Genomic DNA, 27,328 nt, shown 5'->3' with positions numbered 1-27,328 from the left:
TGTACCATGCCTGAACCATCTCCTGTACCATGCCCCCAGCCCCTGTTTTGTGTCTCATGGTGGTCCAGTGGCTGATGCATTTCCCACCCTAGGCTTAATCGAGTCAATAAGTTTTCCCACTTTTTTGTGGTAAACTTAGGTGCCTCGGCTTTTATTCGGGTCGGCTTATACTCGAGTATATATACGGTTATATGAGGTCAGACCCAAACACTTTCAATTGGTATGCAAACAGGCAGGCCCTTGCACTATATAGTTGAAGGTAAATCTAAAGGAAATCAAATAACAAAAGTTGTATAGTGTGTATCCAACCTTAGTGACGTTTATCGGGATGCCAGGTTCCTCATAGCTCTGCGGCAATCAACAGCTTGTGAGACAAAGAAATTACCCTGAATGGCAACAGCTGGCTTCCAAAACATATCCGAGTTCTTCAAAAGCTGAGACTTGTCCCTATTCACTGCGATAATTTTACTGCGTCTGTTCAGGACCCGGCCATAGGAAAGCCGAAAATCACACACAGTGCCTGGAAGAGGAACACAAACATTAATAAGAACGTTATTTTGTTAAGAGATTTTGGGAAGGAGATAAAGAACTTGCAAACAGTATTCTTTCCTACATGGACAATGATACTTATGACAGGTACTCTTGATGTGTGCCTATTCTGTCAGCTCCTGGTCTAGGCAAGCATTAAGAAAAAAAAAAAAAAAGGAACTTCAATAAATCCGTGAATTGGTGCTACCCCAGTACAATATAATCCAAGCATGCAGTGAGCCTCAGGTCCTCTCGTGTCCCCCGCTAGGTATGCACTCACCAGATGACTACCCCCTTGCAACAGTCAGTGCTGGGACAAGGTCATCCAGCGCCCAGGGCAAATATGCCGAACTGCGCCCCCTCCTTCCCCTGGATTAGGGTCAGGGCGCCCACATCCCTGAAATAAATCATTGTGCCCAGGGCAGCCGCCCCTCCTTCCCACCCCTTGTCCCGGCCCTGGCAACGGGGTTGTTTTGCCTTTAATTGGAATCACTGCTTCTATCTATTCCATTTGCACCTATAGCACTAACTATGTGGAGCAGCGCCATACCCAATTCCCTTAATACTCCACTTGTATAGCGGCCCTTTTTTGGGGGCTGCAGCTCACTTTTAGTTTATTCAAAGAACATCACGTTTGGTATTTATAATATTGTAGTTATCACTTAAAAACATCTACCCAGATCTAGATTCACAAACCATTTGGTCCATAGCGCGGAATATTCTTTTCTTTAGAAAATATTTATTGTTTAGGGGTTTTATGTAATCTTCAGGCCTAAAATGAGTTTTGAAACGTGTGCAAAAACTGCAATATCGGCTCTGGCAGCGAAAAGGTTAAGATTATTAGCTCTAATCAATCCCACCTGCCAGTATAACGACGTCGGCTTCCTTGAGAGCTTCCCTGCGATTCTGTCGGATATGGATAGGGCTATTCCTTCCCAGCATGCCTCTGGCCATTCCTCCCAGGAAACATGGAATTCCCAGGGATTCCAGAGCCTGTCTGAAAAAATAAAGAACAATGTCATGCTGGGAATTGGACTATTTATGTTGACTACCCAATAAATGCCTCCCCTCGGCCTCCCTGATAGATCAGGCCAAGTACCCCTTACCTGAGCTTGTCCACAGGAATGGGAGGAAGGGTCACCTGACTGCCCAGGATGAATACAGGCTTCTTGGCTCGACTCACCAACTCCACACATTGCTGGATCTGCAAACAGAAAGAAATAGCATAGAAATAGGTGGCTTTGCAATACTGGCTGGTGTCATCCTTTACAGGAAACCTGTGCCGGAGGATAGAAAGGGGCTTGGGACAGCAGTGAGCGGGTGGAGAGGCACCATATCTGACCTCACTGCTCAGCACCCTCAACATCACAAATGTAAAACACAAGGTCCATGGGCTGAATGCAGCCTTCCAGGCCTTGTCATGTGGCCCTCGCACCCAGTTTTTCAGCCAAAATGTGGCAGAACTCCATTCTGCCACTTCCAACTTTCACCCTCCGCTTCCGCTCCCTACAAGGTGAGGCAAAGCTGCCTACGAAGGGAGGTAATAGAACCAGGCAAAGTAGGAGAAGATGCAGGAGGGGGTTGGTGTTGCACACTGTGCATAGCGCACCCCTGCACTCTGTACATAGCACACCCCTGAACTTTGTACGCAGCGCACTCCTGAACCCTGCACTCTATGTGTAGAGCGCTCCGGAACCCTGCGCACTGTGTGTAGAGCACTCCTGAAACAGAGTGTTTATATAAAACAAAGGCTTTAGTGTCATTGTGAGTATAGAGTGAAATTAACCTAGTTGATCCTGCCTTCGGCTGTCCCTCCCATCATCTCTGTGTCCCCATTGCAGCCCGAAATGGTGTACACTAGATGTTGTCATCTACTGAGCATGCTCCAGCTTCAGTTCCCTTCTAAGCTCTTAATTTCCACCTTTTTCTTATCTATGCAGCCCACATGACTTTAGAGTTACACATGTGGGCGTTTACACACAGAACCATTCGAGGCTGTGCAAACACAGACTCACACTGCAGAGTAATGGAAGCCCCTCCCACGGATCTTTCCCTGCAGATGCCAAAAACAGCGCTGCAGGAATATGGTACTAGGAGGAATAAAAAAATAACGGTGGCAGGATAGATACCATTTACATGAATGAATTACGGCAATTAAACACTGCTCTGTTTAGTATCACTTTAAGTCACGACGCAAAGTACTGAAGCCACTAATTCAGTATGGTTGCCTTAAAGAGTGTTTTTTCAGAAGGAAAGATCAGCAATGGTGACTTTCATATCTCCCTGGTAAGGATTTACAGGAGAAAAATTGTAATCTTATCAGCAGACCTGATCCGGGGTGGCGTGGGGGATGCAGACAGGTAGAGGCGAGGTGTCTCGTGGCTCCCAGGCTCCCGCAAATAAATTATTCAGGTGGTTCTTCAAGTACCTAAAACGAAGGACAATATGATAATTATAGTCACATCAGTAGGCTTATAGAACACAGCTGTCCACAGAGCAGTGAAGCTGAGCAAAGGACAGTAATACACGCCAACCAGATAGACCCAGCGTCACTCAGCCCTGGTTCAGACCGTGCAATTTGCCATGCGATTTGACAGTTAAAAAAAATCGCATGACAGGTTACAGCGACTTATTAACCACTTGCCGACCGCCTGGCGCAGATATACTGCGGCAGGCTGGCTCAGCTGCGTGAATCGCCGTACCTGTACGTTGCTCCTCGGGAGCATGCGTGGGGCCGCGCGTGCCAATATGCAAGAGGGGAAGCTGATCTGCGGGGCCGGGCACTCACGATCTCTCCCCGGGAAGACACAACGGCGGTCTGCCATTATAAACAAGGCAGACCGTTGTTCCGTCAGCAATCAATGTGCGTTCCTCCTATTCAGGAATTAACACAACTCTCTGTGTTAATTCCATAAGTTCATCCCCCTCACAGTTAGAAAACACCCACTAGGCATAAATTTAACCCTTTGATCATTTGATCACCCCTGGTGTTAACCCCTTCCTGCCAGTGTCATTAGTACAGTAACGGTGCATATTTTTAGCACTGATTACTGTAGTAATGTCACTGGTCCCCCCAAGAGTGTCAGTTAGGGGTCCGATCTGTCCGCCGCAATGTCGCAGTCCCGCTAAAAATCGCTGATCGCTGCCATTACTAGTGAAAAATAAAAATGACAGAGCACTGGAAATCGTGCGACTTTGGAGACGCGCTAATGTGAATGGAGCCTTACAGTGAGCAGATGGGCTGACCGCAGGGATCCAGAGATGAATGGGGTTGCAGATTGGAGGAACTAAGACTCGGTACACATTCCTCCTCGCCCACATTCCCTAGTACTGTTCTTTGGGCTTAGGAATAATAAACTTACCAACTAATAATTTTCCCAACAATTCCTTTAGGGGCACCTTTGGGTCCCAATTCTTTCTGGATCAAATGGTACGGATACAAAATATCAATAGGAAATTCCACAAACACAGGACCTGCAGAGCAAGATTAGGAAGAAATAGCAAAGATAGAGATTATTAAAGCTTATCTAAATCCAAGAACAAAATGTAACATATTACAGCTTATTAGCCCCTAGATGTGGTGGATGCATTCCTTTTCTTTTTTACTTGGCGATCCAGCCAATAACACGCTTCCTGTCCCAGGGTGACAACGCTCACCATAATATTTCTGTGATGAGCGTTGTCACTATAGGCCAGGACTACAAACACTTCCACCTCTGCATAACAGGGAACCAGAGGAGAACATGGAGCACAGAGAACAAGAGAGCACGTGGAACCAAAGAGCACAGGGAACCAGAGAGCCAGCACAGGGAACAAGAGAGCACAGGGAACAAGGGAGCACATGGAACAAGGGAGCACAGGGAACAAGGGAGCACAGGGAACCAGGGAGCACAGGGAACCAGGGAGCACAGGGAACCAGAGAGCACAGGGAACCAGAGAGCACAGGGAACCAGAGAGCACAGGGAACCAGAGAGCACAGGGAACCAGAGAGCACAGGGAACCAGAGAGCACAGGGAACCAGAGAGCACATGGAACCAGAGAGCATTGTAAACAAGGCAGACCGTTGTTCCGTCAGCAATCAACACAGGGCTCCTGTGTTCCTCCTATTCAGGAATTAACACAACTCTCTGTGTTAATTCCATAAGCTCATCCCCCTCACAGTTAGAAAACACCCTCTAGGCATAAATTTAACCCTTTGATCACCCCTGGTGTTAACCCCTTCCTGCCAGTGTCATTAGTACAGTAACGGTGCATATTTTTAGCACTGATTACTGTAGTAATGTCACTGAACCAGGGAGCACAGGGAACCAGGGAGCACAGGGAACCAGGGAGCACAGGGAACCAGAGAGCACAGGGAACCAGAGAGCACAGGGAACCAGAGAGCACAGGGAACCAGAGAGCACAGGGAACCAGAGAGCACAGGGAACCAGAGAGCACAGGGAACCAGAGAGCACAGGGAACCAGAGAGCACAGGGAACCAGAGAGCACAGGGAACCAGAGAGCACAGGGAACCAGAGAGCACAGGGAACCAGAGAGCACAGGGAACCAGAGAGCACAGGGAACCAGAGAGCATTGTAAACAAGGCAGACCGTTGTTCCGTCAGCAATCAACACAGGGCTCCTGTGTTCCTCCTATTCAGGAATTAACACAACTCTCTGTGTTAATTCCATAAGCTCATCCCCCTCACAGTTAGAAAACACCCTCTAGGCATAAATTTAACCCTTTGATCACCCCTGGTGTTAACCCCTTCCTGCCAGTGTCATTAGTACAGTAACGGTGCATATTTTTAGCACTGATTACTGTAGTAATGTCACTGAACCAGGGAGCACAGGGAACCAGGGAGCACAGGGAACCAGGGAGCACAGGGAACCAGAGAGCACAGGGAACCAGAGAGCACAGGGAACCAGAGAGCACAGGGAACCAGAGAGCACAGGGAACCAGAGAGCACAGGGAACCAGAGAGCACAGGGAACCAGAGAGCACAGGGAACCAGAGAGCACAGGGAACCAGAGAGCACAGGGAACCAGGGAGCACAGGGAACCAGGGAGCACAGGGAACAAGGGAGCACAGGGAACAAGGGAGCACAGGGAACCAGGGAGCACAGGGAACCAGGGAGCACAGGGAACCAGAGAGCACAGGGAACCAGAGAGCACAGGGAACCAGAGAGCACAGGGAACCAGAGAGCACAGGGAACCAGAGAGCACAGGGAACCAGAGAGCACAGGGAACCAGAGAGCACAGGGAACCAGAGAGCACAGGGAACCAGAGAGCACAGGGAACCAGAGAGCACAGGGAACCAGAGAGCACAGGGAACCAGGGAGCACAGGGAACCAGGGAGCACAGGGAACAAGGGAGCACAGGGAACAAGGGAGCACAGGGAACCAGGGAGCACAGGGAACCAGGGAGCACAGGGAACCAGAGAGCACAGGGAACCAGAGAGCACAGGGAACCAGAGAGCACAGGGAACCAGAGAGCACAGGGAACCAGAGAGCACAGGGAACCAGAGAGCACATGGAACCAGAGAGCATTGTAAACAAGGCAGACCGTTGTTCCGTCAGCAATCAACACAGGGCTCCTGTGTTCCTCCTATTCAGGAATTAACACAACTCTCTGTGTTAATTCCATAAGCTCATCCCCCTCACAGTTAGAAAACACCCTCTAGGCATAAATTTAACCCTTTGATCACCCCTGGTGTTAACCCCTTCCTGCCAGTGTCATTAGTACAGTAACGGTGCATATTTTTAGCACTGATTACTGTAGTAATGTCACTGAACCAGGGAGCACAGGGAACCAGGGAGCACAGGGAACCAGGGAGCACAGGGAACCAGAGAGCACAGGGAACCAGAGAGCACAGGGAACCAGAGAGCACAGGGAACCAGAGAGCACAGGGAACCAGAGAGCACAGGGAACCAGAGAGCACAGGGAACCAGAGAGCACAGGGAACCAGAGAGCACAGGGAACCAGAGAGCACAGGGAACCAGAGAGCACAGGGAACCAGAGAGCACAGGGAACCAGAGAGCACAGGGAACCAGAGAGCACAGGGAACCAGAGAGCACAGGGAACCAGAGAGCACAGGGAACCAGAGAGCACAGGGAACCAGGGAGCACAGGGAACCAGGGAGCACAGGGAACCAGGGAGCACAGGGAACAACAGAGCACAGGGAACAACAGAGCACAGGGAACAACAGAGCACAGGGAACAACAGAGCACAGGGAACAACAGAGCACAGGGAACCAGGGAGCACAGGGAACAAGGGAGCACAGGGAACAAGGGAGCACAGGGAACCAGAGAGCACAGGGAACCAGGGAGCACAGGGAACCAGGGAGCACAGGGAAGTTATCAGCTGACAAGGTTTCTGGCAGAATTTTTTTTTTTTTAATCATTAAACAGTAATAGAAATTTTTTTTCAGCTGTATATTTAGCAAATCAAAAAAGGAAACAAATAAGAGAAGTTCATTGTTAGAGTTTATGCTTTAACCACTTCTGGACCGGATCAGTTCATATACATTTGGGTTTCACTGGGCGGAGTCTGGTCAATTTGCATGAACATCGATTTATCTGTTTTTGCATTTAATGTATATTTTTGTCTAAAATGCATAATTTCTTTTGTAATGACATGTATACGTTTTACTTGATAGAGGGACTCCTGTTTACACTAAATTTTCTGAAGAAGCCTGATTTGGCGAAACCGGTCAAAACCACTTAGCGTTCAGAATCCATCCACACTCCATGCCCTTTATTATGGCATGAAATTCTTTTATTATACCCTTGTTTGTGCCTTTTGTGTATTAAGTGTTTTTAAATGTAGTTCCTTAATAAAATTGTTAAACTTTTTCTCTTTTAAAACTAGGTGTCCTGCTTAGTTTTGATACCTAAAGAAATGATGCACCGTTAAAGTCCCAAGATACCCCCTTCCTCTTTTCTCTAATACATTATGGGGATGTTGGTGCATTAATTAATTTTCATTATATTGGCACCATCCATTTGATTTTTTTCTGTGATTAGTCACAGCAGAAGCCGATCAGCAGGTGCCGGCCAATGGATGTTCACTTGCACCTGCCAATTGTCGAGGAGAGACGCAATACAGAGCTCTGCATACATAAACAATGCAGAGCTTTGACCTGTCAGCAGGGATGTGCTGGATTTTCTTTACCTGCAAAGCAGGGAATAAAATCCATCACATCCCTTAGCGATGGCACCACACTGTGTACACGAAAACACTGGCTAGGCACACGTTTAACCCTTTGACCAACCTAGATGTTTAACCCCTTCCCAGCCAGTGTCATTAGTACAGTGACAGTTCATATTGTTAGCACTGATCACTGTGTTGGCATCACTGGTTCCCCAAAAGTGTCACAAATGTCAGTTTGTTTCCGACTGTCCCCTGCAATATCGCAGTCCTGCTATAAGTTGCTGATCGCCACCATTACTAGTATAAAAAAACGAAATAATAAAATATTGCAGTTTATATCCCATAGTTTGTAGACGCTATAAATTCAATATACGCTTATTGGGATTTTTTATTTTAACCAAAGACGTAGCAGAATACATATTGGCCTAAATTGATAAAGAAATGTGATTTTTTTTTTTTTTTTTTTTACATTTTTTCATTGAATATGTTTTATAGCAGAAAGTAGAAAAATATTTTCTTTTTTCAAAATTGTTGTTTTTTTTTTTTTTTAGTGCAAAAAAAAACGCAGGAGGTGATCAAATACCACTAAAAGAAAGCTCTATGTGTGGGGAAAAAAGGACATACTGTACATTTTATTTATGTAGAGCGCTGCATGACTGCAAAAGTGTCAGTTAAAGTACCACAGTGCCATATCACAAAAAATGGCCTGGTCATGAACGGGGGATAAATCTTACAGAGGTCAAGTGGTTAAAAAATAAAAAAAGGGACAGGTGGCAATATAATATCAAGGAAACATTAACAGCACTCCTCACCCGGTGTTCCAGACTGGGCCTCAGCCAGCGCTCTGCGCAGTATAGGCGCTATGTCTCGTATGGTGCGGACAGAAGCACAGAATTTACATATAGGTTTGAAGAGCGACATCTGATCTATATCCTGCAGAGCTCCTCTCCCCTGGTGGACAAAGAACAAAATATAACATGACAAAGTGTACTACATGATAAATGTGTATGAAAGGGTCACTCTACACAACTGGGTACCATAGACGCTACTGGGTAAATCTCCCACTTCTCCTATACTGGCCCCAGTGATGAGACCCACTGTTGATCTAATCCTGGGATTACTCGCCACCCCCATGAAGTTTCACTTCTTTTTTAATTTTTTGCAGCAGTAGAAGTTTAACCACTTGTCCTCCGGACGGTTTTACCCCCTTTATGACCAGGGCATTTTTTGTTATTCAACACCGCGCTACTTTAACTGGCAGTTGCTCAGTCATGCAACACTGTGTCCAAAATAAATTTATATCATCATTTTTTTCCACACAGATACAACTTTCTTTTGGTGGCATTTAATCACCACTGGGTTTATTTTTTTTTGCTAAAAAAAATAAATAAATAATAAAAAAAAAAAGGCCAAAATATTTAAAAAAAAACTTTTTTTCTTGGTTTCTTTTATACACTTTTGCAAATAAATGATCTTTCCTGACAGACTCCATGGCAGCATACGTATCGGGGTTTGGCCCCGCCTCCAAACCTACCCATAGGACCTCACTCCCATAAATCTTTGCTCCTGTTCAGCACACGTGTTCTTTTTTTGTCCTCCAAAGGATTACCTGATATCCTACCTGAAGATGGATTCCGGGTGATGGATGGCTCTACCAGTCGGGTATGGAGCTCTCCAATAAGCCCCAGCTGCTGCGGGGTATGGAGGAGGGGCGAAGATGTAGCAGCCTTGGCCAAAAAGCCCAGCTGCTGCGGGTGGCCGGTACCCTTGAAGAGATAAGTCCGGTGTGCATCCATCCCTGGTGGTCTGCGGTTCGTGAGTACACTCCATGGCAGCTATTTTATATGCTTATATTGCCTTGTTTATATATGTTTCTCTTACCTGGTCTTTCCTGCCTTCCCTGGTGGCTAGTGGTCCGGGGCCGGTCAGCGGTTCACTTCCTGACCGGCCGCCGGTGCGGTGCGCTACTGCGCATGTGCGGCGCCTCCAGAACGAGGCTTGGCTCTCGCGCGTGCGCAGTAGGAGCGCGGCGCATGCGCAGTGAGTTGGCGTCGGCGGCGATCGCTGATGACGTCACCAGGCGCCATATTTAAACCCCAGAACTGTCAGCAGTGTTGTGTTTATACACACTGCTGATACTGGGTGTTCTATACTCCGCATCTGATCGGTTTTTAGACGCCTGCTGTTCGCTGCCGCTCTGCCTGCTAACCTCTGGTTCTTGGTGAGTACTGGCCCCAGTTTGGGAGCCCCCCCCCCCCCCCCCCCCCTCCTCTTTTGCTGGTTTTCTGACATTGCTGTCCGGCTCATTCTTGTAGGTCAGCATCAGAATGGAAGCTACTTTGCCCTCCGGTGGTCAGCCCGCCCCTAACAGGTATTTGGGGCTTCTTGGTGGGGCTGTGGGTTATAGGGGGTGGGGGTAGGAACTCAAGTGTTCCTAGCTTCCTGTCTGTTTTTTTCTGTTTTTTCTCTTGTTCACAGCCCTCCTCGTTCAGAGACTAGGCACTCTTCTCAAAGAAGTGAAAGACGCTCAAGCTCTCGCCACCGGCACTCTACAGGAAAGTCCCGTTCGGGCTCACATCATCAAAAATCATCTACTTCAGCCAGCCACGCACGGAGACCTGACAAAGCAGGTTGCAGAGGCTGTGGCGCTAGTGTCCCGGAGAGGAAGCTTTTCTGTGATAGATGTTTCTCCCAGGCTGCGGGAGAAAGGGATACTTCCGATCAGCGCATTGAGGCTTTGGTCAAGAGAGTGGTTAAGGACTCTTTGGCAGAGTTGGGTGTCAGTCGTTCTCAAGACACTGCAACGGCTTCCCCAAGCCCCTCCCCTGTAGCACTACAGGTACAGGAAGATTTCGAGTCAGCCCACACAAGCCATCAGTCGATGCTCTTGTCAGGTAGCGACTCTGAAGATGAGGATCCCTGCTTGGGTTTTGAATATACCTTGGTGCCTTCCCTGGTTAAAGCGGTCAGAGAGACCTTAAATTGGGAGGAGTCAGCTGTCCCCCCTCCCAAGCAGAAGAAGTACTTTAAACAGCTCAATAAGGAGCGTGTTAATTTTCCCTTCCTGGGAGAGTTGGGTGAAATCATCTTGGAGGAGTGGAAAAAGGTGGAACGAAAGAATTCCTTAGTATCCAAGATGGCTAAACTTTACCCCTTCAAAGAGGATGATGTGAAACATCTTGAGTCCCCTCCCCTAGTTGACGCAGCAGTCATGAGACTGGTCAAGCACGTGACCCTTCCCTTAGAGGATACGGTCTCATTTAAAGACCCGTTGGACCGAAGGATGGACTCTGATTTGAAGAGAATCTACCTTACAGCAGGTATGGCCTGTAAGCCAGTCCTGGCTTTGGCTGCTCTATCCAAAGCCATGGAGTCTTGGGCTGATGTGGTAGACGAATCGGTCAGATCGGTTTCGGAGGAGGTGGCCAGAAGCGCTCCAATCCAGGAGCTTAGGCTGGGCGCGTCGTTCCTTGGGGAGGCTTCCATAGACTTGATCCGTCTATTGGCAAGAGTTATGCTGTCCTCGGTCACAGCTAAGAGAGCTCTTTGGCTCCGCCCTTGGGTGGCGGATCCGGCATCAAAGCAAGTTTGGTGCCGTATTCCCTTTGAGGGGTCCTCCCTTTTCGGGAATAAACTGGACGAGGCCATAACCCGGGCTACAGGCGGTAAGTCTGGGTTTCTTCCCCAGGATCGGCGCCAGTTCAACGTCAAGAAAGGACAGCCTACCAGAAAATTTGTGCCTGACCGGGCCAGGGAAGCTCGTTCTTATAGACCTGGTCGGGAGTTCAACCGGAACTGGAGACCCAGACAGTCTTCCAGGAAGACGACAAAGAACGTCTCCTCTGGGGACCGTGAGCCCACTAAGTCCTTTTGAAGGTGGGCCCGCTCAGACATGTCGGGTGGGTGCGCGTCTACGCTCCTTCCGACATGTCTGGGCGGCTTCGATTCAGGACCCCTGGGCCGTCAGGACGGTGTCTTCAGGCCACAAGTGGGTCTTCAAGGAGAGGCCAGGCTCAAGGTTCCTGCCTACTGCCATACCATGTCTAGAAGAAAGGCGTCAGATTTTGTTTTCTTACGTCGAAGCTCTCATTGCTCAAGGGGCTGTCATCTCCGTTCCAGAGTCCGAGCGAGGCCAAGGAATATATTCTCCGCTCTTTCTGGTCCAAAAGAAGAACGGATCATGGAGACCAGTAATAGATTTGACCTTCTTGAACAAATTCATAAAAAAAGAAAGGTTCAAAATGGAGACCCTGTTGTCCATACAGCAGTCAGTCCAGCCGGCAGATTGGATGGTGTCCATCGACTTGAAAGACGCCTACTTTCATGTCCCTGTGGACGAAGATTTTCAAAGGTTTCTCCGGTTCGAAGTGGGAGGATTACATCTTCAGTTTATCTGTCTCCCATTCGGGCTCTCAACATCTCCACGGACCTTTTCAAAAATCTTATTGGCCGTGGTAGCCCTACTGAGATTGAAAGGTATCCGTCTTCACCACTATTTGGACGATCTACTCCTGTTGTCCCAAGACAGAGACCAACTATTAGTTCATCTGGAGCAGGTCGTGTCCACTCTCCAGAAGTTTGGTTGGTTACTCAACAAGGAGAAGAGTCACCTGATTCCAACTCAGTCCCTGATCTACTTGGGCGCTCTGTTCGACACAGAGAAGGCGACTATCTCTCTTCCAGAGGAAAAGATAGGGACTCTCCGAGACAGGATTCGCTTTGCCCTCTCATCCTCTCATCTTCAGGCACGTCAATGTCTGAAGGTGATCGGGACTATGGTCGCAGTAGTCCCCATGGTGAAGTGGGCCCTGTGGAGGATGAGACCCTTTCAGAAGGGATTCCTTCAGCAATGGGATACGTGGCATCTGGATCAACGCATCTTCCTAACCCCTTCAATGAGAGCGAGTCTTCCTTGGTGGCTATGCAGAGACCACCTGCTGAACTGCCACTCTCTGAAGCCAGCTCCGTGGGTAGTGGTTACCTCGGACGCCAGCAACATAGGCTGGGGTGCCCACTGTCTGTCGGAGGTGGCACAGGGCAGGTGGGAGTTTTCCACTCGAGGAATAGTATCCAACATACTAGAACTCCGAGCAGCATTCCAAGCTCTTCGAGCATTTGCTCACCTGACAAAAGACCAACCTGTCATGCTGCGCCTGGACAACACCTCAGCAGTGGCATACATCAGGAAACAAGGGGGTACACGCAGCTGGTCCCTATTGAGGGAAGTGGAGCCGATTATGTCCTGGGCACAGAAAAATCTCTCGAATCTTTCAGCGGTTTATGTTCCAGGAGTCCAGAATGTCAAAGCAGACTTCTTGTCCAGAGTGGATCTGGACAACAACGAGTGGTCCCTTCACAAGGAAACGTTCGACTGGATCCTAACATTGGGGTTTTCTCCAGAGGTAGATCTCTTCGCCTCCCCCTGCAATCACAAACTGCCGAAGTACTACTCAAGATTCAGAGATCCACAAGCATCAGGGATAGATGCACTCTCGGATCAGTGGAGATTCCACAGGGCATACGCCTTCCCACCAATTCCGATTGTGTTGCAGTTCCTTCGGAGACTCAGGTCGGAGCCAGTGGAGGTAGTGGCGGTGATTCCCTTCTGGCCGAACAGGCCATGGTTTCCCCTTCTGACGCTACTCAGTGTCCAAGACCCAATCCCGCTACCCTTCAGACCGGACCTGTTGTCCCAGGGGTCTGTACTCCATCCGTGCCCAGACCGTTTACATCTCAAGGTCTGGATGTTGAGAGGAGGAGGTTACAGGCTTTAGGCTGTCCAGAAACGGCAATCTCGACATTACTTAGTGCTAGAAGAAGCTCAACGAACAGGGTGTATCAGAGAATCTGGGAAAAATTTTCTGCACAACTGAATACAAGGCCTGATCCTCAATCTTCAATTAAGATCCAGGATGTATTGAGCTTTCTCCAATCAGGACTGGATTTGCCTCTATCAGTGAGTTCGCTCAGAGTCCAGGTCTCGGCTATTTCTGCTTTTACAGGGATCTCCTGGGCCACTCATGCCCTAATTCGTCAGTTCTTCCAAGGGGCAGTGAGAATCAGACCTCAGAGAAAACCCAGGTTTCCCAAGTGGGATCTGCCACTAGTTCTGGATTTCCTGGCGAGTCAAATTCAAGACATGTTTGATTCTTTGACCATAAGAGAGCTTACACTGATAACAGTGTTTCTGGTGGCTATAACCTCAGCAAAAAGAGTGTCGGAAATTGGGTCCTTTGGGACACAAGAGCCTTTCTTAACCTTTTTTCCTGACAGAGTGGTGCTCATCCCCATGCTGGATGCGAGACCAAAAAGGACCTCTGTCTTCCATGAAAACATAGAAACAGTATTACCAACCTTTAGACAGGAAGAGGAAGAATCTTCGGTTCATCCGCTGGATGTTGGAGAGTGTATTAAGAAATATTTAAATGCCACTTCCTCTTTCAGAAAATCAGAACATCTTTTCGTTACCTTTTATGGAAAAAACAAAGGTTCAAGAGCCTCGACGAGATCCATTTCCTCTTGGATCATCCAGACCATCCAGTGGGCTTATAGGGCTAAGGGCTTGACCCCTCCAGCAGTAGTTACAGCTCATTCGACGCGGAGCATCTCTACCTCCTGGGCAGTATCCAGACATGTGGCTCCTGAAGTCATTTGCAGAGCAGCATCGTGGTCCTCTATTAACACTTTCTTATCCCATTACTGTGTTGAGCCAGCGGCTCTTTCTTCTGTGAATTTTGGTTTGCAAGTCCTGTCTGTTTGACAAAATGCATTAAAACTTTTCTGTTCAGCACCTGCCCACCCTGTGTGTACGGCGAGTTATTTCCCGATACGTATGCTGCCATGGAGTCTGTCAGGAAAACGGAAAATTTATATCAAATACTTACCGTAATTTTCCTTTCCTGATGGACTCCATGGCAGCAGGAGTTCCCTCCCGGATTTCTGTGGAGGATAGTTACAGAACACGTGTGCTGAACAGGAGCAAAGATTTATGGGAGTGAGGTCCTATGGGTAGGTTTGGAGGCGGGGCCAAACCCCGATACGTATGCTGCCATGGAGTCCATCAGGAAAGGAAAATTACGGTAAGTATTTGATATAAATTTTCCGTTTTCTTCAAAAATGTAGGCCAAAATGTATTCTGCTACATTTGTTTGGTAAAAATAACCAAAATCAGTGTATAATATTTAGCCTGTGGGAAACTTATGGGCCATACACACTATATACAATTGTCTTTAGATTTTTTCCTTTAGATTTACTAAAACCATATAATATGAGGTCAAATCTAAACACTTTCAATTTGTATGCAATCAGGCGGGCTCTTGTACTATTCAGGCGGGCCCTTGTACCAATGATGGGGCACTATTCCTCCCACTGACACCAATGATGGGGAACTATTCCTCCCACCGACACCAATGATGGGGAACTATTCCTCCCACTGACACCAATGATGGGGCACTATTCCTCCCACTAATACCAATGATGGGACACTATTTCTGCTCCTACTGACCACTAGTTGAAGGTAAATCTAAAGGAAATCTAACAACAAAAGTTGTATAGTGTGTATCCAGCTTTAGAGTCCACAAAATTTGGTGCATACACACTATATTACCAAAAGTATTGGGACGCCTGCCTTTCCACGCACATGAACTTTAATGGCATCCCAGTCTTAGTCCGTAGGGTTCAACATTGAGTTGGCCCACCCTTTGCAGCTATAACAAATCATTTGGTGGAGGGGGGGATTATGGTGTGGGGTTGTTTTTCAGGGGTTGGGCCCCTTAGTTCCAGTGAAGGGAACTCCTACGACGTCAGCATACCAAGAAATTTTGGACAATTTCGTGCTCCCAACTTTGTGGGAACAGTTTGGGGATGGCCCCTTCCTGTTCCAACATGACTGCACACCAGTGCACAAAGCAAGGTCCATAAAGACATGGATGAGTGAGTTTGGGGTGGAGGAACTTGATTGGCCTGCACCACAACCCGACAGAACACCTTTACTACTCTGGGTGGGTGATCAGGATTTTTTTTTTTTTACACTGTTATAAGCAATAGTTTTAGCTGTAGTGAATGGCTTTCATTCATGGAACCTTGCTTACTATTGTGATCTTTGATTGGCACATGGTACAGGGTGGATGCCAGATACCTTGTGATAGCAATAGTAAGTAAGCAGTCACGAATGGAAGCCAATTAGGATTGTTTTGTTTACATTGCATTTATGTGATCACTACGATTGATCATAGCGATCACATGATACCCCGGTCGCTCACAGGCTTCATTGGATCGCGCCGCTGCGCACCCCAGAGGGTGCGTTAGTGTGCATGTGCTCAGCGATGTACCTGTAGCTGCCACCCACTTGCAGTAAAAGCACTGTGAGCGGCAAAGAGTAACTCCAGTTTTATGAAGAAAAACAAAAAAAAAAAAAACCCAGTGGGTGATCTCTGTATATTACAGGCATTTTAACAAACTTTGTTGCAGATTCCTACCTTTTGTTATTCTGAAGAAATAGCTGTTTGCCTGTGTCCATGTGCATGGGAATGATTTTATAATTATTAATCATCTGCTGCACTTGCAGGGTTCTAATGAGGAAAGTGACAGGGTCTGCATCCCTTTAGACATGATTTTTCCTTTGAGAGTATCTCACCAAAAATGACATTTTTGTTGCAGGAGATGCCAATTATCTGACTTGTATCTTAGTGCAGACTTCTGGGAACATCAGTGAGCCAATTACACAAGCAGGAAATTATATTTCTAGGGGGCGATTTGTACACCCTTTGAGTACACAACGCCTCCAGGTGAACAAAAAAAGTGCACTTAGGGTGTTATTTTTACCATATATTTTTTTTAAATACTCTTGTCTAAGCCTGCCACTTGAGTTTGTGCCAGGGGGTCAGAGGTCATATAAAATCTGACAGTTAATGCCCTGTCAATCCTTTGAACTTAGAAGCTGGAAATGTGAGATCAGACAAGCAGCACTTATACTTTTATCATTTTAATTCTTTATATGAGTCTGCTTCTAAGTTGTGCTGAGGTTGTGGTGTTGCATGGGCAAGCCCAAGGTAACAGATAGTCATGCATAGTGCGGCTCACGGTATCCTCTGAAAAGAAAAAAACAGTATGAGGAAATCTGAAGATCTTTTTTTTTTTTTAATTAGGCTACATGCATATGGGTGGATTGGCCCCTCAGTATTAAATTCTGGCATTTGTGGGGGCCCAGAAAGCACAGGTGCAGCATCCAGCCCCACTTCCAGAAGCCTGTCTAAATCTACAGTGTCCGCGGTGTATTTTATAAATGTATGCTAGGTTCCTGGCAGCAGGGCTGGATGCTGCACCTGTACCTTCTGGGTGCCCAAACATGCAAAGATCTGACACTCACAGGCCAATCCACCCTTATGTATGTAGCCTAATAATAATAGACCTCACTAATGTGGTTTCCAACCAGATGCCACTGAGAGCAGCACCATGGATGACTATCTGTTACGGTCTAGTTCAGTAGTCTCCAAACTGTGACCTGAAGGTCAAATGGGGTCCTTTGCTCGCACTGTTCCTCCCACTGATATGAGGCACTGATCCTTCCACTATAACCAACAATGAGGCACTATTCCTCCCACTGAAACCAACTTTGGGGCACTATTTATTCCATGGACACCAATGATGGGGCACTATTCCTTCCACTGACACCAACGATGGGACACTATTCCTTCCACTGACACCAATGACGGGGAAATATTCCTTCCACTGACACCAATGACGGGGAAATATTCCTTCCACTGACACCAATGATGGGACACTATTCCTTCCACTGACACCAATGACGGGGAAATATTCCTTCCACTGACACCAATGATGGGGCACTATTCCTTCCACTGACACCAATGATGGGGCACTATTCCTCCCACTGACACCAAAGATCGGGCACTATTCCTCCCACTGACACCAATGATGGGGCACTATTCCTCCCACTGACACCAATGATGGGGCACTATTCCTCCCACTGACCCCAATGACGGGGCACTATTCCTTCCACTGACACCAATGACGGGGCACTATTCCTCCCACTGACACCAATGATGGGGCACTATTCCTCCCCCTGACACCAATGATGGGGCACTATTCCTCCCACTAACACCAATGATGGGGCACTATTCCTCCCCCTGACACCAATGATGGGGCACTATTCCTCCCACTGACACCAATGATGGGGCACTATTCCTCCCACTGACACCAATGATGGGGCACTATTCCTCCCACTGACACCAATGATGGGGCACTATTCCTCCCACTGACACCAATGATGGGGCACTATTCCTCCCACTAACACCAATGATGGGGCACTATTCCTCCCACTGACAGCAATGACGGGGCACTATTCCTCCCACTGACAGCAATGACGGGGCACTATTCCTCCCACTGACCCCAATGACGGGGCACTATTCCTTCCACTGACACCAATGACGGGGCACTATTCCTCCCCCTGACACCAATGATGGGGTACTATTCCTCCCCCTGACACCAATGATGAGACAATATTCCTTCTACTGACACCAATGATGGGACACTATCCCTCCCACTGACACCAATGATGGGACACTATTCCTCCCACTGACACCAATGATGGGACACTATTCCTCCCACTGACACCAATGATAGGACACTATTCCTCCCACCAATACCAATGATGGGACACTATTCCTCCCACTGACACCAATGATGGCACACTATTCCTCCCACTGACACCAATGATGGGACACTATTTCTTCTTCTACTGACCACAAGTGCTATGCAATTTTCATTCCCACTGACCACCAAGCTGGAGACATGGTCTACTCCCACGGATGCCGGGGCATTTTCTTCTTTCACTGGCTACATTCTGGCCCCCCTAAAATCTGAAGGACAGTAAACTGGCGCTTTGTTTAGAAAGGTTTGCAGACCCCTGGTCTAGTTAGGCTTTGTTAAAATATAATGCACTACCCCAATGTCACAGAATAGAATTGTTGAATTTGTTTACCTGCAGTAAAGTGGCAGCTGCTCCACCAATCAGCAATAGCGGGGATTCGGCCATCTGAGCATTCTTAATGGCGGTTACGGTATTGGTTAACCCTGGACCAGCCGTCACTGCGGCAACACCGACAGTACCTGGAGTCCCAAAAAAAACAGTTATAAAAGTTTTCTGCAGCCATTATCGGCACTTTTTTTTTTCTTTCGGCACAACGCTGAAAACCCTATTTTCGGCCAATAATTTTTAGCGGCAAAAATTTCAGTGCATTGCTACTGTTAATGCATCCAAGACAAACAGCACCACTCCAGACGTGCACCTCCTCTACACTACAGAGACTTCCGGTGATGGCACAAGAGCCCGTCTGTGCTCACCATCTACAGCCCTAGTAATGACAAGCTGCACACTGGTATCATACGCCTTTAATATTCTATCGAAAAAGAAGAGTTAGGAGGCGCCAAATTGGTACCACATCCTGGCAATCAAATAATGGGAAAAACAGAGGGAAAAGGAGAATATGTATGGACTTTACTGGTACCAGATTGGAATAAGGTGCTGTATTTTTATATAAAAAATATTTTTATTAATTACAAACAGCTAAAAGTTTATGTATAAAAACAACACATTGTACAAATTATGTATGAATATCTCTGCTTGGGTATCCAAGAGGTCGACGCGTTTCACAAAGATACATCCTCAGGACCTTTTATCTTGGCAAATAGAATATCTCTCTATTTCATATACAAAAAGAAAAATGTCACAATCATGTTTTTCGGAAGCCAAAAAAGAAATCAAAAACTCAAATAGGTGGATTTTTTCACTTGCGTGCTCCTAATCATCATGTCCGCCAACTACAGTACAACTTACACAGTCATTTGAGAGCATCCCCCCCGATGGCCAGAAGAATCATATGAATATTTTGTGTAGGGAGCCTTTTAAAAATTATAAAAGCAAAGCTGGTCATTTTCCTGGAAGATTAATCAAAAGATATAATCAACCCAATGCTTGATACGACCACCTAACTATTTGAGTTTTAATTTTCTTTTTTGTCTTTAGAAAAACATGAGAAGAAGAACATCTGGGTACCAGTGACCAGAATATGATTTGTTTTAATGTTAGCTGTAAGGAAAAAACACATACAGGAAATACAAAAACACTTAACTTTAAGGCTCCGTTCACATGTGAGCATATGGATCGCGGGCAGAACCGCCGCAGTTCCGCCCACGATCCGGAGATTATTGCAAATCGCGGGACGCCTAGCGTTGCCCGTTGATTTGCAATAGACCCCAAACGGCGAGCGATGTTGCCGCGATTTCCGCCTGCCGAATCGCGGCAACATCGCGCAAACAAAATCGCGGGACGCAATACGCTCCAAAGAAGCTCTTGTACTTCTTTGGAGCGTATTGCGTCCCGCGATTTTGTTTGCGCGATGTTGCCGCGATTCGGCAGGCGGAAATCGCGGCAACATCGCTCGGCGTTTGGGGGTCTATTGCAAATCAACGGGCAACGCTAGGCGCCCCGCGATTTGCAATAATCTCCGGATCGCGGGCGGAACCGCGGCGGTTCTGCCCGCGATCCATACGCTCACATGTGAACGGAGCCTAAGAGAGAGCAAATTTTCCAAGGATGAGGGCTTCTCTCCAGGATTTAGACTGGGAGGGAATATTGGCATCGATATGAGCACAGAACAAAAATGGGAAATTTTCAAAAAGACTTTATGCAAACTCACTGCAAAGTATATTGCCATGGGTAATAAGTTTAAAAGGCTAAAAATAAAACCTATGTGGCTCACGGCCAAAGTTAAAAAATCTATAGATAAAAAGAAAAGAGCTTTTAAAAAATATAAAAATGAGGGAACACTATCATTGTTTAATTGTTACAAAGAATATAACAGAATATGTAAAAAGGAAATCAAGGGCGCAAAAATTCAAAATGAACGACAGATTGCAAAAGATAGGAGGACAAACCCCAAAAAAGTCTTAAAATATATTAACAGTAAAAAGGTTAGGTCTGCGTGGTAAAGTTTTTTCCTGCCTAGTGTCCTACTCCTGTAGGGGGCAGCATAACCCAATGGTTAAGAAGAATATGGAGCTGCGTCTGTCAATGAACAATAGAGAAAATGTGTTTTTCCCCACTTTGACAGGAAGTAAGAGAAAATCTCCCCAGTAGGGGCACAGATGGCAATAAAAACCTAACAGAGGCGCTAACTCTTCCCTGCGCTGCACTTCCTTAAATCTAAAGAAAACATTTCGGCTAGCGTTGGGCTTTAAATAATAGACAGTAAGTTACCCGAGAGTCTGGCCACTGCATCGGCAGCAAAGACAGCAGTGGCTTCCTGCCTCGTGTCCACCACTTTTATTCCCAGCTTTTCACAGGCCACCAGGATGGGCGAGATATGGCCGCCAACCAGCGTGAAGACGTATCGCACTCCATGGGATTGTAAGACTTTAGCCACCACCTCTCCTCCATGGCGAGGACTCTGAGTTTCCACCTGCAAAGGTAGCAGAGCAGACAAGCAATGTCACATACTAGTCAGTACTGGTCCAATCCTTTCTACCACAAGGGGAGGAAACTTTTTTTAGAAAGTAAGAATTTATCCAATTCTTCAGGTATCTGAAAACCCCAAAATGATGTTGCAGGTTTGAAATGACCACATTTGGAAATCCAGAAGACTTTACAACTCATTTCAAGCTGAAAAATCCCTAAAACACAGAACTGGAAGTAGTCATTTTTCTATTTGGCCAAAAAAAAAAAAAAAAGTTAACCACTTCATTACTGAGCACTTTCACCCCCTTACTGCCCAGGCGGATTTTCAGCTTTCAGCGCTGTCACACTTTGAAATACAATTGCGCAGTCATGTAACACTGTAAACATTTGGTATTTTTATAATTTTTTTGAGACAGATAGATCTTTCTTTTGATGGTAATCACCACTGTTTTTTTTTTTTTGCTAAACAAGTGAAAAAAGACCAAAAATTTGGAAAAAAAAAAAAAGTTTTTCTTAGTTTTTGTTATATATAATGACGGGGCTGCACCGATGGGACGCTGGCGGGGCTGCACCGATGGGACGCTGGCGGGGCTGCACCGATGGAACGCTGGCGGGGCTGCACCGATGGGACGCTGGCGGGGATGCACCGATGGGACGCTGGCGGGGATGCACCGATGGGACGCTGGCGGGGATGCACCGATGGGACGCTGGCGGGGATGCACCGATGGGACGCTGGCGGGGATGCACCGATGGGACGCTGGTGGGGATGCACCGATGGGACGCTGGCGGGGATGCACACTGATGAAACTGCACTGATCATCAGGGTACTGATGATCAGCGCCCTGATTATCAGTGTAAAGAATGTACGGTCAGCCTTGCCAGTTATTGGCTCTTCTTTCCTTACACAGAGACAACGTGTGAGGAAAGGAATGCCGATACCAGCAAGTCTATTTACATGTGAACAGCTGTAATTGGACATAGCTGATCACATGGTAAAGGACTGCTGTGATTGACCAAAGGACAAAGCAGTCACAAAGCATGCCTGATGCCCCAGGGTGCGTGGGAGGCGTGGTTCTGGGAGGATGTCCATGGATATTCTCCAAGAACTGGAGAGCCACGCCATAGGTCATAGCAACAGTCCATACACCCAATCAGGGCCCAGCCCTCCTAATCACATGGTTCTGAGGGTGGCACTGGCTCACCCAGCGGCCGAGGAAGCGCTTGGTTAGTGAGACCTGTCAACGTGGCAACGGCTGCACTTAAGCTTGGTTTGCTTGGTCTCCCATCTTTCCATCAGAAGCTTTCACCAGGGATATAGAGCTGTGGACTGGGGGGTAGTTGTGGATGACATGCCTAATCTTATCTATGCTTGTGAGTGTATTGATTTTATCAATTTTTTTCTAGTTAAAGTGATTGTAAAGTCTCATGTTTTTTTTTTTCTAAATAACAAACATGTTATACTTACCTCCTCTGTGCAGTTGGTTTTGCACAGAGCAGCCCGGATCCTCCTCTTCTCGGGCCTCTCGTTGCTGCTCCTGGCCCCTCCTCCTTATCGAGTGCCCCCACAGCAAGCAGCTTGCTATGGGGGCACCCGAGTCGAGCTGCGGCCCTGTGCGTCAGTTCAGACACAAAGCTGCCATTCTGCCCCGCCCCCTCTTTCTCCTGATTGGCTAGCTGTCTTTGAAAGCCGCGGGAGCCAATGGCGCCACGTCTCAGCCAATCAGGAGGGAAAGTCCCGGACGGCTGAGGAACTCGTGAGCATCGCTGGATAGAGTTGGGGCTCATGTAAGTATTAGGGGTGCTGGGGGGCTGCTACACCCAGAAAGCTTTTTATCTTAATGCATAGAATGCACCTTCTGCCTTTACAACTCCTTTAAATAAAAGGTTTTGCACCAGAGCCTGTGCGCTCTTCTTCTTTGCTTATACAGAAAAGGGTACCCCCAATGGTTTGGGACTTTGAATGCCACTGAAACACTGAGAATTTTGAACAATAAGGTATTTAAAATACAATTTTTATTTTACATAGAGAAGACCAACAATAGCTACATATACATGATTATATATACCCAACAACCAGCTGGATATACACAGAGTTAAAATTGCATGCAAGGACAGACCAGTTTTCCGTACAGAAGACTCCTAGGTACCATTGGTGGAGAGAAACGGACCGAACCCTATGCGTTTTCGGGTATAATAGCAGAGGCTGCCATCTCTCCCACAGGAAGACGCAGACTTTCACTTTCAGGAATACTCCACGTTATGGACTGATACTCTCATTATACTTTGCTGACCTCTAGCCATGAGAAATACTAATTTATGGCAGGTACCCCATACCGGCCTATATGCCCATTAAGGACTTTCCAGGACTAACTGTGGATCATTATGGCGCCCACGGTCTTGCCGCTTACCAGCCAATTTCTATACTTTTCTCTTTCCCAGTGAACTATGTTTATGGGAGATTTGGCACTTCTCTTTCGGTGAATACCGTTTTAATTGACAGCCCAGTTATCTCTATAGGAGGACTTCCTTTGGTATAATTAGTGTATTAAACTTTGGTTGACCCCTGAAGAAGGGTATTATACCCGAAACGCGTAAGGTCCGGTCCAGTTCTCTCCACCAATGGTACCTAGGAGTCTTCTGTACGGAAAACTGGTCTGTCCTTGCATGCAATTTTAAAATTTTAACTCTGTGTATATCCAGCTGGTTGTTGGGTATATATAATCATGTATATGTAGCTATTGTTGGTCTTCTCTATGTAAAATAAAGATTGTATTTTAAATACCTTATTGTTCAAAATTTTCAGTGGCATTCAAAGTCCCAAACCATTGGGGGTACCCTTTTCTGTATCTGTCTATCGGGATGATGGCCACTAACACTGGGTACTAAGTGACAGGATTCAATAAATTTGTTCTTCTTTGCTTAATGCACATTGTGAGAAGCTCACAGTGTGCAGTGAAATAAGAGTAAGCAATTCCAGTACAGGAGAGGAGCCGGTACAACTGTGCAAGACTAAACTGCTGGAGGTCAACTCTAAAACAATGCTTTATTCTGAGCTTGACCTGAATTTACTGATTTGGATAGTTATCAGTTGTCCTGTCTATCCTCTCACATGATCTCCACTCATTCTCTAAAACCTTTCACTTCCCCTTCACTTTTAACTACTGTGTGCAAGGTTCAGTATGATTCATTAACCACTTTACCACCGGAGGATTTTGCTGTCTTCCGTCCAGGCCACTTTTTGCGATTCGGCGCTGTGCGACTTTAACTGACAATTGCGCGGTCGTGCGACGCCGTACCCAAACGAAATTTACGTCCTTTTTTTCCCACAAACAGAGCTTTCTTTTGGTGGTATTTGATCACCTGTGCGATTTTTACTTTTTGCGCTATAAACAAAAAAATAGCGTTTATTTTGAAAAAATAACAATATTTTTCACATTTTTTTATATGAAATTCCCCCCCAAAAAAATGTAAAAATCAAATTTTTTTTAAATTTTTGGCCAATTTGTTTTACGCTACCTATGTTTAGTAAAAAAAAACGCAATAAGCGTATTTTGATTGGTTTGTGCAAAAGTTATTGCGTTTACTAACTAAGGGAAAGATTTCTGTCATTTTTGGTGTTTTTTTTTTAACGCGTAATGGCGGTGATCTGCGATTTTTTTTGCGGGACTGCGACATTGCGGCGGACAGATCGGACCCTTGACTGACATTTTTGACACTTTTGGGGGTACCAGTGACATTTCTACAGTAATCAGTGCTATATATATGCACTGTTACTGTAAAAATGACACTGGCAGGGAAGGGGTTAATTTTATTGGAGAGGGAGGGGTTAATGTATGCCTGGTGCTTACTGACGTGTGGGGGGGGGAGGTGACTGTGTGACAGAAGGACAGATCGGATGTCCAGCTATGCTGAACACTCCGATCTGTCAGTCCCTGTCACTATGGAGATCCGCCCACTGTGTTTACACACAGCGGGCGGATCTCCAGACTCGATCCCCGACGATCGGGGCAGAGCAGCGGCAATCGCCGCTGCTCCTCCGCTGGCCCGACTCCCGCTGTGAATGAACACAGCGGGAGCGAGCCTCCGGCGGCGCGCGAGCGCCGCCCATAAGGGGCGGAGTCCAGCGACGTAGGTCTACGTCGCTGGACGGGATCGCGGCACTTTGCCGCAGTAGCCTCAATGTAAGCGGGGCTAAAGTGGTTAAAGTGTAACTGAAGGCAAAAAACTTTTCTTTTCATTTTGGATAAAGTAAGGGAGGGTTATAACCTCGGTCAGTTTTGCCATCAGTGTTCCATTGGGTACATTTACCTTCACTTCCTGTCCCATAGTCAAACAGGAAGTGAGGGAATTTCAGGTTGTCACCCAAACTAGTGTCACTGATGTGTGCAGGTGAGACTGCACTGATAAGGCAGAACTGATAGGTGGCACTGATCAGAAGACACTGACAAGGAGGAACTGATAGGTGGCACTGATGGGCACTGATCAGGAGGCACTGATGGGTGGCACTCATGGGCACTGATCTGGAGGCACTGATGGGTGGCACTCATGGGCACTGATCTGGAGGCACTGATGGGTGGCACTCATGGGCACTGATCAGGAGGCACTGATGGGTGGCACTCATGGGCACTGATCAGAAGGAACTGATAAGGCATAACAGATAAGTGGCACTGATGAGGCTGCACTAATAGGTGGCACTCATGGGCACTGATCAGAAGGAACTGATAAGGCATAACCGATAGGTGGCACTGATGAGGCTGCACTAATAGGTGGCACTGATGGCCACTGATAAGTTGGAACTGATGGGTGGCACTCATGGGCACTGATCAGAAGGAACATATAAGGCAGAACTGATAGGTGGCACTGATGAGGCTGCATTGATAAAAAAGGCAACGCTGAAGGGCACTGAGAGGTGGTACTGATTGGCAGCACTAATGGGAACTGAGAGATGGCACTGGTGATGAGGCACTAATTGGCAGCACTGATGGGCAAAGCTAGATGGCACTGGTGGGCAGTGGTAGGTGGCACTAAAGGGCACTGAGAGGTGGCACTGATTGGCAGCACTGGTGGGTACTGATAGATGGCACTGATAGGTGGCACTGGTGGGCAGCGGTTAGCAGTACTGATGGGCACTGGGAGGTGGCACTGCTGGGCACTGGCGGTCACTGTGTGGGACTGATGTCCCTTTTACAGAAGCCGTTAACCGGCTCATTTTTTTTTTTATCCTCATGCTGTCAGCACGAGGGGAAAAAAAGCTCATTTCCGGCTTCTGTTTACATCATGTGATCAGCTGTCATTGGCTGACAGCTGATCACATGGTAAAGGTTGGGGATCAGCACTTTACTCAGATCAGTCCCATGGAGGGGGCAGGGGTAGTGCGAGAACGGGAGGACGTCCATGTACCCCCCTCCTGGCAATTTAAGCCCGCGCTGCAGCCGTCTTTCAGCTATTGCACGGACTTCAAGTAGTAAGTGGAAGAAAAATAAGGTCAGTTCCAAAAAACAGATGTGGATGTAAACGTGTGATCATCCAATTACATCCGTTCTTCCATAGAGATACATTGATGTCCGTTTTTCATCTGTCAATGGATGGATGTGTGAAGGGCCTAATGCCCCGTACACACGTGCAGATTATCTGCAGACTTTTGTCTGCAGACTTACCTTTTCTATGTAGTGCAAGGGCCTGCCGGATTGCATACAAATTGAAAGTGTTTAGGTTTGACCTCATATTATATGGTTTTGGTAAGTCTGCAGACAAAAGTCTGCAGATAATCTGCACGTGTGTTTGGGGCCTTACACTGCACGGTGCCTGTGTGGACGAGGTCGCATTGTCTCTGCACAGTGCCTGTGTGGACGAGGTCTCATTATCTCACCTTGTGGAAGAGCTGGTAGATGACACCCAGGCGATATCCCAGCCACAGCAGTACAAAGGTCACCAAAGTTCCGAGGACAGCGCCCGCAGCATGCACGCAGCAACAACCCGACTCCATTATACCCTCTTCACAGATCACTGCAACACACAGAGAGAATATAAGATTATCAAACAGAATAGAATATATAAAGGATTGTTCTAATGATTACAAATATAAAAAGGAGATGCTGGGACAGAAAAGGGTTAGAAACTCTGTCAGATGTTTATTGCCATTAGGAATGAACTCAGGCTGGCTCAGACACGAGTCCAAACCCATCCAAGCTAATCTG

The 27,328-nt window shown here is 47.0% G+C and overlaps 1 protein-coding gene across 2 annotated transcripts in view; it reads right to left on the bottom strand.

The window, feature by feature from the left end:
* ILVBL (ilvB acetolactate synthase like) overlaps nt 1–27,328 on the bottom strand; it is a 64,388-nt gene that overhangs the window by 31,613 nt on the left and 5,447 nt on the right. For both annotated transcript variants that reach the window (XM_082274142.1, XM_082274143.1), the window contains exons 2-10: nt 27,001–27,137; nt 20,934–21,135; nt 18,657–18,784; nt 8,470–8,608; nt 3,891–4,002; nt 2,857–2,956; nt 1,635–1,732; nt 1,389–1,525; nt 386–520 (exon numbers count right to left, since the gene is read on the bottom strand). In XM_082274142.1, coding sequence (XP_082130268.1) covers nt 386–520; nt 1,389–1,525; nt 1,635–1,732; nt 2,857–2,956; nt 3,891–4,002; nt 8,470–8,608; nt 18,657–18,784; nt 20,934–21,135; nt 27,001–27,137 — 1,188 coding nt within the window. The remainder of the gene's footprint in view (nt 1–385; nt 521–1,388; nt 1,526–1,634; nt 1,733–2,856; nt 2,957–3,890; nt 4,003–8,469; nt 8,609–18,656; nt 18,785–20,933; nt 21,136–27,000; nt 27,138–27,328) is intronic.

This window comes from Pelophylax lessonae, assembly GCF_965119305.1.
Source record: "Pelophylax lessonae genome assembly, chromosome: 12".
Taxonomy (NCBI): Eukaryota; Metazoa; Chordata; class Amphibia; order Anura; family Ranidae; genus Pelophylax; species Pelophylax lessonae.
Note: the sequence above shows the minus strand (reverse complement) of the source record. Positions and strands in the feature narration are given on the sequence as shown.